Source organism: Spermophilus citellus (genome assembly GCF_964194105.1).
Source record: "Spermophilus citellus genome assembly, chromosome: 11".
NCBI classification, from domain to species: domain Eukaryota; kingdom Metazoa; phylum Chordata; class Mammalia; order Rodentia; family Sciuridae; genus Spermophilus; species Spermophilus citellus.
In genome coordinates, this window is record NC_138192.1 from 120,469,581 (window position 1) to 120,484,056 (window position 14,476).

At 39.0% G+C, this 14,476-nt stretch overlaps 1 protein-coding gene across 2 annotated transcripts in view; it reads right to left on the reverse strand.

Moving 5' to 3' along the window:
* The window catches only part of EPHA4 (EPH receptor A4), a 137,841-nt gene that overhangs the window by 17,298 nt on the left and 106,067 nt on the right, over positions 1–14,476 (reverse strand). For both annotated transcript variants that reach the window (XM_081260736.1, XM_081260737.1), the window contains exons 9-11: positions 6,540–6,598; positions 4,358–4,471; positions 3,654–3,839 (exon numbers count right to left, since the gene is read on the reverse strand). In XM_081260736.1, coding sequence (XP_081116862.1) covers positions 3,654–3,839; positions 4,358–4,471; positions 6,540–6,598 — 359 coding nt within the window. The remainder of the gene's footprint in view (positions 1–3,653; positions 3,840–4,357; positions 4,472–6,539; positions 6,599–14,476) is intronic.

Sequence of the window (14,476 nt, forward strand, 5' to 3'; positions counted from 1 at the left end):
CTTATGCCTCAGCTGTGGGGAGCTAGGAATGAAATATTAAAAGGACGAGTAGGTGTAAACTCCATCTGGAAGGTTAACCCTTTGGGTGGCTTGTTGACAAGGTCTTTAACGAAAGTGGCCTCGGGTACCTCGGGAGCACATCAATGGATAATTGCTCTCTCAAGCAAAAGGGGAAAACGATAAATGAGCAGGCCTGTTTAAACGTGAAAAAATCTTTAGGATAATTAATTTATTGTGCTCCCAGAAGAGCCACTTGTGTGATGCTTAACAGTGCAATGGATGGAGAAAGCTTTTTTCTTTATTTAGGGACACTCAAGTTTCAGGGGGCAGTAGCATGTTGGATATGCTTCATTATTCAGACACATCTTAAAACCCAAGTATGCACAACATAAACTGCTTTCCCTCATCTTGTATTGGTCAGGGTCTGCATCTTTCTCTTTTCTTTTCCTATCTACACATAAACTTGTTCTTTTTTTTCCTTCCTTAAACTTCCCATCTTAAAAAAAAACAAATAAACAAATCCCAAAACCATCACGAGAAAGGGTTAGTAAATCATTTCATCTGAAACAAGAACATCCATAAAGAAATCAAAATGACTTTCAGGCCTGGGGGAGTGGAGAGAAGCAGTACTTTCACTTTACTATAGTTCTCTTTCTGGGAACCTTAAGAACCTTTCTTTGGTCTCTTCATTACTTTTAGCGGACTTAAGGTATCTAATGCCTTCTGTACATGGGGCATTGTTGAGGGATCATCCATTTTTTACTAAGTTAAGAGGAAAGAGTTCGTCAAAGATTGCTTTGGATGAAAGCAAAATGTCAGTTTGATGTATAAAATATATTCACATTTATTGCTGTTTTCCTTGACTGGGCTTAGTCATTTAGTCAGGGAAAATGGTCTGGATACTTCCCTACAGAAGAATACCCATAACTATTCTAATCTTTCACCCAAAGATGCTGTCAGTAATTTCTACAATATGGAAGTGGGAAACATCTTTACTTCAGAAGTAAACATTTTGAGGAGTCAGATTTTTAAATTTCAGTTAAGTCTGATGTTTTCTTCATGGTTTTCATTGTCATGTCTAAGAAATCTTTCAGAAGCTTTTTTTTTTTTTTGCGCATCACAAAATAACAAGGTGGAGATTGTGTTTTCAAGTAAGGAATGAAAGCCCACAGAACAAGTAGGAATCTTGGTGCAGACCAAAAGATGAATAAGAACTCTTCCAAATTCCTCCTTTGCTGGAGCGGGGTGGGTCCTGGTACTTACTCCCACCCTCCATCACTGTAAGTAGGAAGCTCTTAGTCCTTGAACACATTTACCCTCTCCATCTGGGACAAGACTCTGTACAGAACAAATGCATCTAAGTGAGTTTTAATTAACCTGCCTCAATCAAAGGACACTTTGTCAACTAATGAGAAAAGGGCAACTCTTTGGGCCATGTATTAACACCTACTTTCATTTCACCAGATTTCTCTGGAGCTTTGGAGAAGAGTAGAAGATCCAACAGAGAGGGAGTAGTGGGGAGAATTTATGGTCCTCCTGTCAATTTAGATAGTTCCTCAAGTAACTGCTTGTAATGAAATCACACTCTTCTATCCCACCCTCACACCTCCCTGGTCTGACTTCTGGCACAATCTTCACCATTTCTCTGCATTCCTTTTTCTGTTCACTAAAAGTATCCATTTATCAGAACCTTTACGAGTTCTGCAAGAGGAATAAAGATGAATGTCGCCATAAGCAGGAGGGCTTATAAAGTGGACCCAGGCTGGGCTCATGGATGGAGGTGACTTCCCTCCAACAGGCAGGGATGCAGGGAGGGAGGGGACATGGGAGGGATGGATCAAGACAGCTTCTCTGGTGGAAATTTTAAATCATTTTAATTCAGTGACAACTGCATTATGCAAATGCATCCAGTCGTTTATAACAGTTACAGCTGTAATAGCTATGGGTTTTAGAGGCGCGGTGGGACTTTAATACAAAGATTCCCTGTTCCTTCTCTTCTCTGCAGAGGTGCTATGAAAATCACTGTCTGCGACAGGAAAAACAGCCTAAGCTGAACAGAGCCTCCTTTTGAGAAAATGGACCTGCAGAAGTATTTAAACAGGAATGTTATCTTTTAATTAAAGTAGTGAGGGGCTCGAGGCAGCCCTGAAGGCCACAGGCAACAGAAAAATATCCTGTCTGTAAAACTAATCTTAAAAAGCAAATAGAGCTATTCTATGCTAATTATAGTCTTCACCTTAGGCAGAAAATTATATCTTCTTAGTTTCCTTTTTGGAATGATTTTGAAGATGAGGGAAGATGGACTCCTTAAGACATAATAGCACTACTGAATAACACTAAAGAGGTCTATTTTTTTAAAAAAATAAAATAAAAAATCTGCCATTATGTTAACCACTCTAAATATTTCATTTTATTGCAAAATAAATTCATAAGGCAAGTTCGATTTTTAATCTCCGTTTTACAGATGAAGAAACTGAAAGAAAAAGACAGAGCTGCCAGTCAAGGTCACCTGTTTACTAGCCATAGAACTCATAGGCAAGTCTTTCATCCATTAGGCCAATGGTTTGCACAGTGGGATCCCTTGGACCTGACAAACTCCTGCTGCTGAGGCAAACTTTTTGGGACAAGGCCCAGGAAACCATTTCAGTGAACCTTCCAGAAAAGCCTCAGGTAGGTTTAAATCTGAAAACCTCTGAACTGGTGCATATTTTCACTCTTTAGTGGTCTCCTCATTCCCTCTTCCTTAAGACTTTGTTCCTTGGATCCCATACCAGTCCGTCCCAGACCTAACATCTCCATTTGCTCTGAAACCCCCCTCATCCCCACTTCACCTACCAAAGTAGCCATATTCTCACTTCTCTGCACTTGCTGATTGACAAGCTTTCCTCATACATCTTGAATCAATAAGAGAAACACTGGCCTCACTGAAGACAGAGCCAAGACCTGCAAGGTCCTTGACTTACACTAACTGCAGCAGGTACCGTAGCTCCTGGAACAGAGCCACCTCAGAAGGTAACCGCTTCAGCTGCACAGTCGGTGGGACACTTCATAAGTTGGCCTCAGCCAGCCTTACATCTGTCGAGCTGGGTTGCATTTTAACTGAAGCATGGTTCACAGGCTCAGCGAATGCTAATGGACTAAAAAGGGAAGGTTCAACCAGGTGTTACTTTAAATAGGTGCTGAACAGCAAGAGCCATAAATCAGGCAGTGCAGACAAGCAAATCCCCTGATATAAGAGTCCCAAGATTCACTCCCTGCATCTGGAACAGAAGCTTCCAGTGCAAGGTGTGTGGAGGTTTGGTTGTGCTTTATATGAAAAGTACTTAAAATTTATTTTGCTCACCATCTGCTTGTGCCTACCCTGTGACAATCAGTTTGGTCTAGTAAAGATTTGAAAGATGACTTGGCGTACCAAAAATATGCAATATTAATTTCCCTAAAAATCTCACGCAGGCTGCCTTGGAGATAGGGTATCAGCCAAAATCGTAGACCCATTGAGAGCTGACTACAAGATTAATGACTTGTCCTGCACTGATTTCCTCCTATTAGCAATCAGTGGGTCTGCACCATCTGTCATTTCCCTAGAAAGAAAATGTGTGTTTAATTTCCCAATAACTTCGGACTCGGCTTTGTGACAGGAATGACCCACATACATTTGGTGACGACACCTTCCAGGTGAATTATGTTTGGGTGGTCAAATTGTCCCATGATGCTGGCCTCGCTCAGGAAGTCTCTCCTCTGTTTGTCCGTATACCCAGCTTTCAGCGTCTTGATGGCCACACAGATCTCTCTCTTGCCAGGCACTTTGAGACGTCCACTGCAGACTTCACCAAACTCACCTTAGGAAGAGAAAAGGGTTCTACAATGATGGACTGGAAATGCATTTAAGATGAAAGAGGAATAGTTGACATTCATTGCATGCCTATTACATGACAGCACTGTGCATACGTATTACATAGATGATTTCACTTACTCCTCTCCAAAACTCAGAAGTCGGTGCTATTATTAGCTCCGTTCTTTTTTTTCCCCCAGGGAAAACTAAGACTTAATGAAAACAACTGTCCAAAGTTTTATAGTTGGTAAGAAGTAGAGTGAACATTTTGAATGCCATCAATCTGACTTCAGATCACATATGCTTATTAATTTTATCCTGGGAATATATTGAAATCTGTGCCAGAGTTTTTCATTGCACAACACATCTTATACTTCAAATAAGGAAATTTTGTATACACCAATGTTTACATATATGAATGTCCATACAATACACTCGCACACGTGCATCCATTTATATAAGCCACATACATATATTTAACATCCACCAAGAAAATAGACTTATTAGACAGATAATCAGACTTACCAACTCCTATAACTTTTTCAATCTTAATGCAGGATGCGTCAATTTCTTTGGCAAATTCTCGAACTGCCTGGTTGGGGTCTTCATATGTAAAGGGATCCACATAAGTCCTAACACCTAAGTAAGGAGCACGGAATAAGTTGGCTGAACACAGTTCAGGAATGACTAATAAACATAAGTAGTCTGGATCTAAAATCCTTAATGTAAGAAAAGCCAGGTTAGCTGTGTGGTCTTGGATGTACAGAAACTTTAACTTCTTGCCCTGATTTTCGTTAGTGGGTAGACAAAGACTTGTTAGCTATTTAAGACCCTGCAGCTATACTGACTTCCTGGAATGTCTTCCTACTTCAAGGACAAGAATTTAAAAACAACACATCCCACAGAGGAAAATATGGTCTCTAGGAGGAAATTTGGAATGTGTTAGCTGAATATTGTTAGCCTATCTAGGCTCATGGCTCCTCTGTCCTTGCACTAAGTCCAAACCCTACTTTCAGTTATTGCCCCTTAGCAAGAAAATAGGAACTTTCTTTTACAGCTGGGTCTGTCCAAAGTGTCACATTTCACCTATTGTCAACCTGTTAAATTCATGACCTCTAGTTAATGAACATAGACTTGGTTTATATAGACAAAAAGAGCAAATCTACTAGTTGACTTGAGAATATACTGACTCTATTGAACCTCTGCTTTCTTTCTATTTTGGAAAAAAAAAAAAGGTGTAATAAGCAAAGATATTGATGTTCACCTGGAAGCTTCAGCTGGAGATAACCGTGGAGACCTAATTGTGAATGGATTAGATGCCAGGAAGTGCAATTCAGCCACGCTGCACACAAATGAAACTCAGAGCATGAGCTCTGAGAAATGCTGGGGACAGGCATCACTGAGAATTTCCAGTGACATTTGCACCTGTCCTCACTGGAGTTCCTTGGGGGCCCTATGATTGTGTGGGCCACCAGTCGGCTCAATCTCTTTGATTTTCCAACCTTGTTCATCTTTGCCCTGGTCTCTGCATCCAATAATATGAATAATCTACATATTGGCATTTTCTTGCTACTTCTCTTGTATGTGTGTGTATGTCAGGGGGAGGGGTACTGGAGTTGAACCCAGGATTCGTTACCATGGAACTACTTTCTCATCCCTCTTTATTTATTCATTTATTTTCTCATTTTGAGACAGGGTCTCTGTAAGTTGTCCAGGTTGGTGTCCAACTTGCTGTTCTCCTGCCTTCCTGGGATTCCTCCCAGTGGGATTACAGGTGTGCACCACCACACCTGGTACTACCTCTTTTTAGTATATCGTTTTTGTTTATGAACATGGTAGGTATGATGACAAAACTAAAAAGTATAGTTTTAAAAGCAAAACAAGGTGGGCAGATAACAAGTTGTCAGATACCCCATATCCTTTGTCGCTTTCAGACTCTTGTCAGAAAATCTTCCCGTAGAAAAAATCGGAAGCCGCTCCCTTTCGCCTACCTCCTGGTACTAATTTCTGTTAATGATGAGCCACCCATGGATATTAAAATGTAAATGGGTTTAAATTAGATTTAAAATTCTCTTCCTCATTCACATGGTCTACGATATTCGATTGCACTTGTGGCCACAGGTGAACGTCTTCTATAACAGGGCAGCCACAGCCCACTGTCAACATCTCACAGGGTCCCACTGCAACCTGCTCCTGGAGAGGTCAACCACTGCTGCTGTCAAGGTCATTCTGGACTTTCTTCTTTCAATTTATTCTTTGACTCCATTTGGAACATCAAAACACCTAGAATCCACTCAACAAATGTTGAGGGTCACTGATTTCACATCACATACTGCCATTTTGGGGGAAGTAGTAATTACTGTTCAATTTCTTAAACTTTTACTGCCCCTCCCCCAATTTTTAGCTGGTAAAAGAAAAAATTACCCATTTAAATCTTGCACCACGCTACAAAAATATGCTAGCTTGACTGACATTTTTTTTTTCAATCTAAGATAAAGAGAAAGAAGATTCTGAAGGAACTTCTCCACATTGACCGTGTCTTTCATTTCACTTGAAATCGTCCACCTACTTCAGTTTGATATTACTTGGATAAGGAATACATTATATAATTACTAATGGCCATATTAGTCTTATCTAGACACTTTATAAACTAGAAAACATGACACATGCTCTAGAAACACAATTCTTTTACCCCAATGTTTTGTACCTTGGTTCAAATGTTTTTCTTCATCTGCTTCTTGTTTTGCTTTGCTGTATTTACTCCGTCTATCAAAAAATTGTTAAAATAAGAAAATTATTTCCCTCCAACACAAAAGCTATAGCAAAAGCCATAAGACAGGTTTAACTGTGAATCGGGCAGATATGTAATACACATTTCACAGATGAGAAAGCTGAGACTTAGGAGACATGGGAAAATGAGGTAAACATTTGTCACTTGGATGTAGTCGTGGTTCTTAAACATAAACCAAGCATTTTATGATTATAAAAATTTCAAACTCTCAGAGGAAATTTGTCTTATTGAAAATAAGGTCATATTTCTGTATTCTTGATTGAAATAAATTGTCATAGGCAATTCTCCATAAATCAACAGGCAATAACGTCCAGTATATAACAAGTAATATAATAAGTCTTGTTGTTGAAACCATGATAGCCACTACAACAAGAACTTCACATCATATTATACTCTCAAACAATATGGTGACTCAGTTTAGCTGCCACATATAAATCCCTAAATTATTAATGAAAATAATAATTATTTTGAAAATTTAAGAAGTAAATATTTATTTTCCACTTGACTACAATTTGTAAGATTTTGCAGAAAACTAACAAGAGTAAAATGGAAAGTTTTTATTTGCTTTGCTAATTCTCTTCCTTGAAAATGATTCATTAAATCTTGAATCAGGATTGTATGTATCATTTACATGAACTGGGAAATTAACACAAGTCTTGGGAATCAAAAATCTATAATTTTAAGTTATATATATGTATAAAAAATTTTTTGCAGTGCTGGGAATTAAACCTAGAGTCTTGCTCTTGTTAAGCAAATCTTCATTATATGCAAAAATTGAGTCAGGAGAATATATATCACATAAAAGAATTAGAAATCCTCTTCTCAGCAAAGCAAACAATTAATAATGTGAGGAAAGAGCCTACAGATTGGGAGAAAAATCTCTACCACATGCACCTTCAATAAAGCATTAATCTTTAGGATATATAAAGAACTCAAAAAACTTAACACCAAAAAACCAATAACCCAATCAATAAATGGGCTAAGAAACTGAACAGACACTTCACAGAAGAAGAAATACAATTGATCAAAAAATATAGGAAAAAGTGTTCAATATCTCTAGCAATTAGAGAAATGCAAATCAAAACTACTCTACGATTTCATCTCACTCCTGTCAGAAAGGCAATCATCAAGAATACAGGCAATAATAAATGTTGGTGAGGATGTGGTGAAAAGGTACATTCATACATTGCTGGTGGGACTGCAAATTGGTTCAACCACTATGGAAAACATTATGGAGATTCCTCAGAAAACTGGGGAATACAACTACCATTTGGCCCAGCTATCTCACTCCTTGATTTATACCCAAAGGACTTTAAATCAGCATACTATAGTGACACAGCCACATCCATGTTTATAGTAGCTCAATTCACAATAGCTAGACTATGGAACCAACCTAGGTGTCACTCAATAGATGAATGGATAAAGAAAATTTGGTATATATACTCAATGGAATATTACTCAGCTTTAAAGAAGAGTGAAATCATAGTATTTTTCAGTAAATGGCTGGAGTTGGAGAATATCATGCTAAGTGAAATAAGCCAACCCCACAAAACCAAAGGCCAAATATTTTCTCTAATATGTGAATGCTAATTCACAATAAGGCAGGGGACACTAGGGAAGAAGAGCATTTTCTTAGATTAAGTAGAGGGAAGTGATGGGAAGGGAGGGGAGGGGATGTGGGCATAGGAAAGATAGTAGAATGAAACAGACATTTTTACTATATGTATATATGTGACTACATGACCAATATGTTCTGTAACATGTACACTCAGAAAAATGAGAAATTATATCCCATCTATATCTGATATATCAAAGTGCATAAATGCATTTTATTTCCATGTACAACTAATTAAAACATTTAAAAAATGAATTAGAAAATTAGTTGGTTGTAACTCTCTAAACATGAAATTATATTAGTGAATAAAATGTGTAATTTTATGACTGTCCAAATATAAAATTCACATTGGGATCTAGAATCATCTTGAGTTTGAATTTCAAAGACAAGGTAAGTCAAGACTCTCATAGATGAGGAAACTGAAGCCCCCAGGTGAGGAAATCTCTCCCCATACCACAGTGTGATCCTGTCAGGATCTGATACCCTCGACTCCTAAACATTGAATAGGCAGAAAGGCAGGATGACCAAGCAGAAGCCAAAACAGCAGAGAACCTAAAGGAGCAAGGAGGGGCAGCCAGAGAGGCAGCCCAAGGCAGCACATGGGCATCAGTGGGAAGCTTTCCTCCCACATCCCTCCTGGAATTGTCAGCCACACAGGATCCAGCCCAGCAACCAGACCTTGGAGCCTGCAGATGTTGCTCCATGTGGATGATTCTCTTGCAAATAATAATACCTTGCACTTTTACACTGCATTTAACTTTTCAAAGTGCTCTCATCACATATATTATCTCCTCCCCTAACTGTTTGCAAAGCAGGAACCAGCTTAGCAAAACAGAGACCCCAGTTACTACTCTTAAAGACAGAGTGCATATTTCAGTCCCAAATAATAGCCTGTGTTTTCCTTTGCATTTAACTTTTCAAAGGGCCTTAGGAGGGTGTATTGTTTAATTGCATCTTCATGACAACCCTATGAAAGGAATCAGGTGGAAGGACACACACTCAGTTCCATTGTACAGATGAGGATGCGGAGCCAGGAGAGCGAGTGAATCACCCACGTCCCTTCTCGGCAAGTACAGGATTTGGTGGGTGCCCTGATAGGGCCCATGCCTGCACAGCATGTCTTGTAGTGGGGATGTGGTTGCAAGGGCAACTGATGAGACTTACATGAGCAATGGCACATTTTACATCAGTAAATCCCTTTACATTTCATCAAAGAAAACAAACAGGTTTAAACACCCCGAACCAAACAACTTTCTCTGAAAGTAAAATTCCCTCCAAATCCTCCTCCTTTACCCTCTTTTAAAGTAAATATAAGGGGGTCATATCAAAGATTACTAAAACATTTAAAGTCAGGAGAATACCATGACTGGGTCCCCAGGGTGTAACAGGGTCCTGCCAGCCAGAAGGATTGTGTCTTATCAGAGCTCCTAAAAGCTTTATCTAAAATTATAAGCATGTTGTTTAAGTCATTTTAGATCTATAATGCTAATGCATTTTTTTTCCTTTAAAGGAAAAAAATAATGTATAGAACAAGAGAGTTTGATAGTCCCCCCACCCCGCTATTTTGTGGGACCAGGGCAGAATAAAGGGCCTCAGGCATGCTAGGCAAGTGCTCTACCACTGAGCTACACCCTCAGCCCTGAGTAGCCACATTAAATTGTCAGTGAATTAGTCAAAAACCTGGTGTCTACACAAACCAGTGACTTCACACTGCCCAGAAGCATGACTTTCTGTTTGACACCAAGCACATTCATTTAATATGGACAAAGCCACAGGAATACAAAGTGGCAGGGGTCACATAATTACAAGGTAGAGCCACCCACCTACCCTTTCCTCAGACTTCCAAACACACAAGGAGGAATTCAATGAGTGGTGAAGGTATATTTTTGAAGAATTGCTTTACTTGGAGGGCTATTTGGAAGAGGGGACCCTTCCAAGCTACAGGGAACACTAAAAAGGAAACACAAGGATTCCTGTTCAGAGACTAATTATAGCCTATTAGCTCTCTAATAATACCTTGAAACCAAAATGCCTATATTCTGCCCTACCTTTGTCACCTGATGACCCTTTCTCCTTAACCCAGAGCAGGACAATGGGGCTCATTATTGCCCCAAGAAAGAAAGGCCACTGAAGCTTACTACTGGGTCAGCCAGCGTGGAGGAGCCTAGGAGCCTAAGGACGAGATGACTCCAAATTGTCCGCTGGGGAGCACCTGAATGGCAGAGGAAACCTTTGTTGAAGATTTTCTAATTATGGAGATGTGGGCAAGCCAATTAAAAAGGGGCAGGAGAGCAGTGGCTTGTTAGTGAATGGTCCAGAAGGAAACATGGAACCTTTCAACAGCAGGAGTTACAGAAAAGGGCTTGCTCTGCAGGTGAAGCTTTGAAAGAGGGACTGGGCCCCTCCCTACAGTCAAAGGGACACGGTAATAAGGGTATTAGCCCACATTGTGGAGGAACAGCATGAGCCCTCCCGGGCCATGTGTTGATTCTGGCACCTTGACTATTCAATACACCCCACAGAATAGAGGAGGGGAGCGTGGCAGGGGCCCTACCGCATAAACCCTGCTTTTATTAAAATACTAACTTTCCCCATCAAGTGGACAGATTTGATTGATGTGGTTCACTGTTCCAAAACTAATTAGTAAAAGGTAAGTAATTTATTCAGCTAAAGTGCAGATTAAGGGAGATAAAGCAATGCAATAAGCAGAACTCCAGGTGGGACCCTTCGCAGGGCTCCCCAGCATTGCCATGAAGATTCATAGACGTGATTCCTCTTCTTCCCCTTCCTTAAGCTGTCATTGTGCTTGCACCGAATGGTGTCTGAATGTTCTTTGTGAGCAACATTTTGAAATAGTTGGAATCGAACCGTACTATTGCAGGCAAGTTGTTTAGAAATGTTCTGAGGTACCATCTGCCCCCTAATTGTGTGAATTTACATGATTTCATCAGTCGATTTAGGCTAACATTTAAATGTATTCATTCTTATGTGATCATAATATTGCAGAGGAGAAAATTAGGGTGCAAGGAAGATACAGGCTAAATGGAAACTGTTTTTGCATTACATGTACCGTTAGCTCCAAAATGGAAAAATCTTAACATTCTAGAAGACAAAGCTAACTTGCAAATTTGAACTTTATATTGTGCATTAGACTTGTACATTAATTCACAGATTGCAAATTCCCAGTACCTAATTTATATATGTGATATATATACATATTTGTATATATGTACATATACATATATATGTATATTGCCATAGCTATTTTAATTCTTTCTTCCTTCTTTTTTTAAATTTGCTTTTTTTTTTTTTTTGCATTTTTTCCCTAAAATCAATTCATTTCTTTTTCTTTAATTCAGGTAGAAGAGGTATTTTATAACCCTAACATAAATGGAAAGTCATCATTAAAACGTTGCTAAGAAAAGCAGTTATCAGGTAATACTTCCCCCTGACCACCAAATTTCCCCTTAAAAAAACAGAACTCTTCTTGTAAACCAGTTCTTTCTTAAAATTGTTTCTCATGTTTGAACAATAAAATATTGTTGAGGAAAACAGACTATCCTGAAACAATCTGAATTATTACTAGTTTGTATCATTAATATAAAGGAATGGGGTTGTCAGAGAAATTCAACACTGATTCAGTCCTTAGCCCTGGCACTTAGGACTTTATGATGGTATTGTTAACAGCCCCTTTAAAAAACACTTTACAAAACAAGTTTTGAAAAGTGGTTACATTGTGGAGAACACAAAGTTAAAATGTGTAAATAGGGAAATGGAGCCTTGGATTAAGATAAAATTCCACCCCCACCCCACCCCATAGTGCCGGAAAAGCATTCTACCACTGAGCTACATCTCCAGTCCCTTAAGATAAAATTTCGAGGGACAGCATCTCATTTTTGCACCTAAAACAACCTACACAGCAGATTTAATTATGTACTCTGAAAGTCTAACACCAGTCTGACATGATAACTTGAAGAAGATATGGATCAATGATGCCTATAAAAATGTAAACTGATTTATTTAACATATCATGAGTGGTAAAAATACACACAGATCAACTTTATAAAATCTTGTTTCAAATAAAGTTCATAAATTTAGTAGTTTGAGTCTTTCACTGAGATCCTTAAATGCTCACACATTGAAGTGGCTGAAAAAATTAAGTAGATCATTTGAATTAAAGTGAAAATGGGAGATTATTCTGATTAATCCTTAAACTCAGACTGCTCAGCATAGATTGAAAACAACATAGAAAAATCAATTGCTATTAAAAATAAAATCCCAACAAGAAGCTACATGTGAACCTGAAGCTATTTCCTTTTAATAATGAATTACAACAAACACGATTTTCTCCTTGAGGTCATCAGAAGAACTGAGGCTTTTCTCATCAGGTAAAGCCTTTCTATCTACTTTCTTACAAAATCTCATAGGCCATCAGTAGTGTGGGATTCAGTTCAAGGGGACTTTAAGGGCTCTTTTTCTAGCAGCCTTTCTGCCATCAACATCCCGTGACTCTTAAGAAGCCAGAGGCAGTCCCACTAGAAAAGGACAGAGCTACAATTTTTCAGGCAAGGACTTTTGATCTGTTGCTTTCCTGAACTGCTGGATGAAGTCTGGCAAGATTATTTCGGGGGTACCATTTACTACCTTTTATTGGTATTTTGCTGAGAGCCTGGGCCTGACTTTTGTTCATAGTACCTGTCTCCTTTCTGTTCACCTGTTCTTGTCCCATTTAAACATTTGTAGTCCAAGATAACAGAGCAGACAACCTGTGCGGGGAGAGAACTGGCTGAGTGAGCATCGGCTGCTGCGAGCCTGTCAGCTACCTGGCTCCAGGCAGCTCTTCCCATGACAGCTTTATGGCCAGCACTAAAGAATAATCAATATGAGGGCAAGGGGTTGACATTTCATTTTCTAAAAAGTGATCCATTGAGGACCAATCACCAAGCAGTGTTTATCAGCCTTGGGAAGTGACATTTTTTTTTAATGGGGGAGAAGGGACAGGAATCATCGCTAGGTAACTCGACAGGCTCAATTCTCTAAGGGGGGAAGGCTCATAATTGGAAATCCGATGCATCCTGCTATCAATCCTGCCTTATGTAATAAAGTGATCAATAAAAGCAGAAAGGGAATTAAGTCATCAAGCTTGAGGATGCTATTTTCTATAGCCATGGCTTTTAATAATCTTGTCTCCCTGCATTACCTTTTCATATGTTTTTTTTTTCTTTCTTTTCATCAAAGCCAATATGTTAACCAGAATGTCCAGGAAAAACTTAAGAATGAGGTGGCTTATTTGTAAAACTCCAGTTTGACTCTGTATTTAGGGCCACTTAAATGAAAAAGAAAAAGGAAAAGGAATCTAAAGGAAAATTGAATCATGACCACAGAATGTTTCAAACCAAAATCTTAAGCAATGGTCAGGGCAAAAGATAAGACCCACTTTCTCACATGGTTCTGAGCATCACATAATGCTGGACTTCAGATATTATTTTTATTTTGAGGTTGAGGTAATTAATACTATGTTCCCTATTTCCGTACTTCAAAACATTTTTAATATCTAACAAAGATTGTTAAAAATTAGACATTGTAATAATTTCAGAAAGAAATTGCAGAAATATGTAATAATGAAAACAAAAGTCCATGCAATTTCTAGACACTCCTCATCCCAGTCGGTTCCCCACAATTTAAAGGATGCATATCAATGCGTACAGTTTCCCATGCGTTACAAGCATGACACATGGACATCCGGAATCAAATGGCAGTGGACAAAGAAAAGGCTCATCTTTTATTTGGTGGGGTAGAGTACTGGAGATTGAACACAGAGGCACTCAATCACTGAGCCACATCCCCAGCCCTATTTTGTATTTTATTTAGAGACAGGGTCTCACTGAGTTGCTTAGCACCTCACCACTTCTGAGACTGACTTTGAACTTGCCATTCTCCTGTCTCAGCCTCCAGAACTTCTGGGATTATAGGCGTGCGCCTGACAAGAAAAGGCTCATCTTGATTGGCTCCTGCAACTTAACTTCTTGGAGATGGAACTCACTGCTCTGAATCAGACACCTACTTAAAGACTTTGCACCAAAAGGAATGAATTTAGTGACAAATATAGATGTCAGTTCCAAATGTGACGTCGTTCCATATTGTGTTATTACTAGAGGGAACAAACTGTTTTCTCCAAACTAGGACTTGTGGAGAGTGAGGGTGAGAGCATGGTGTTAAGAAATGTATGTGAAAACTG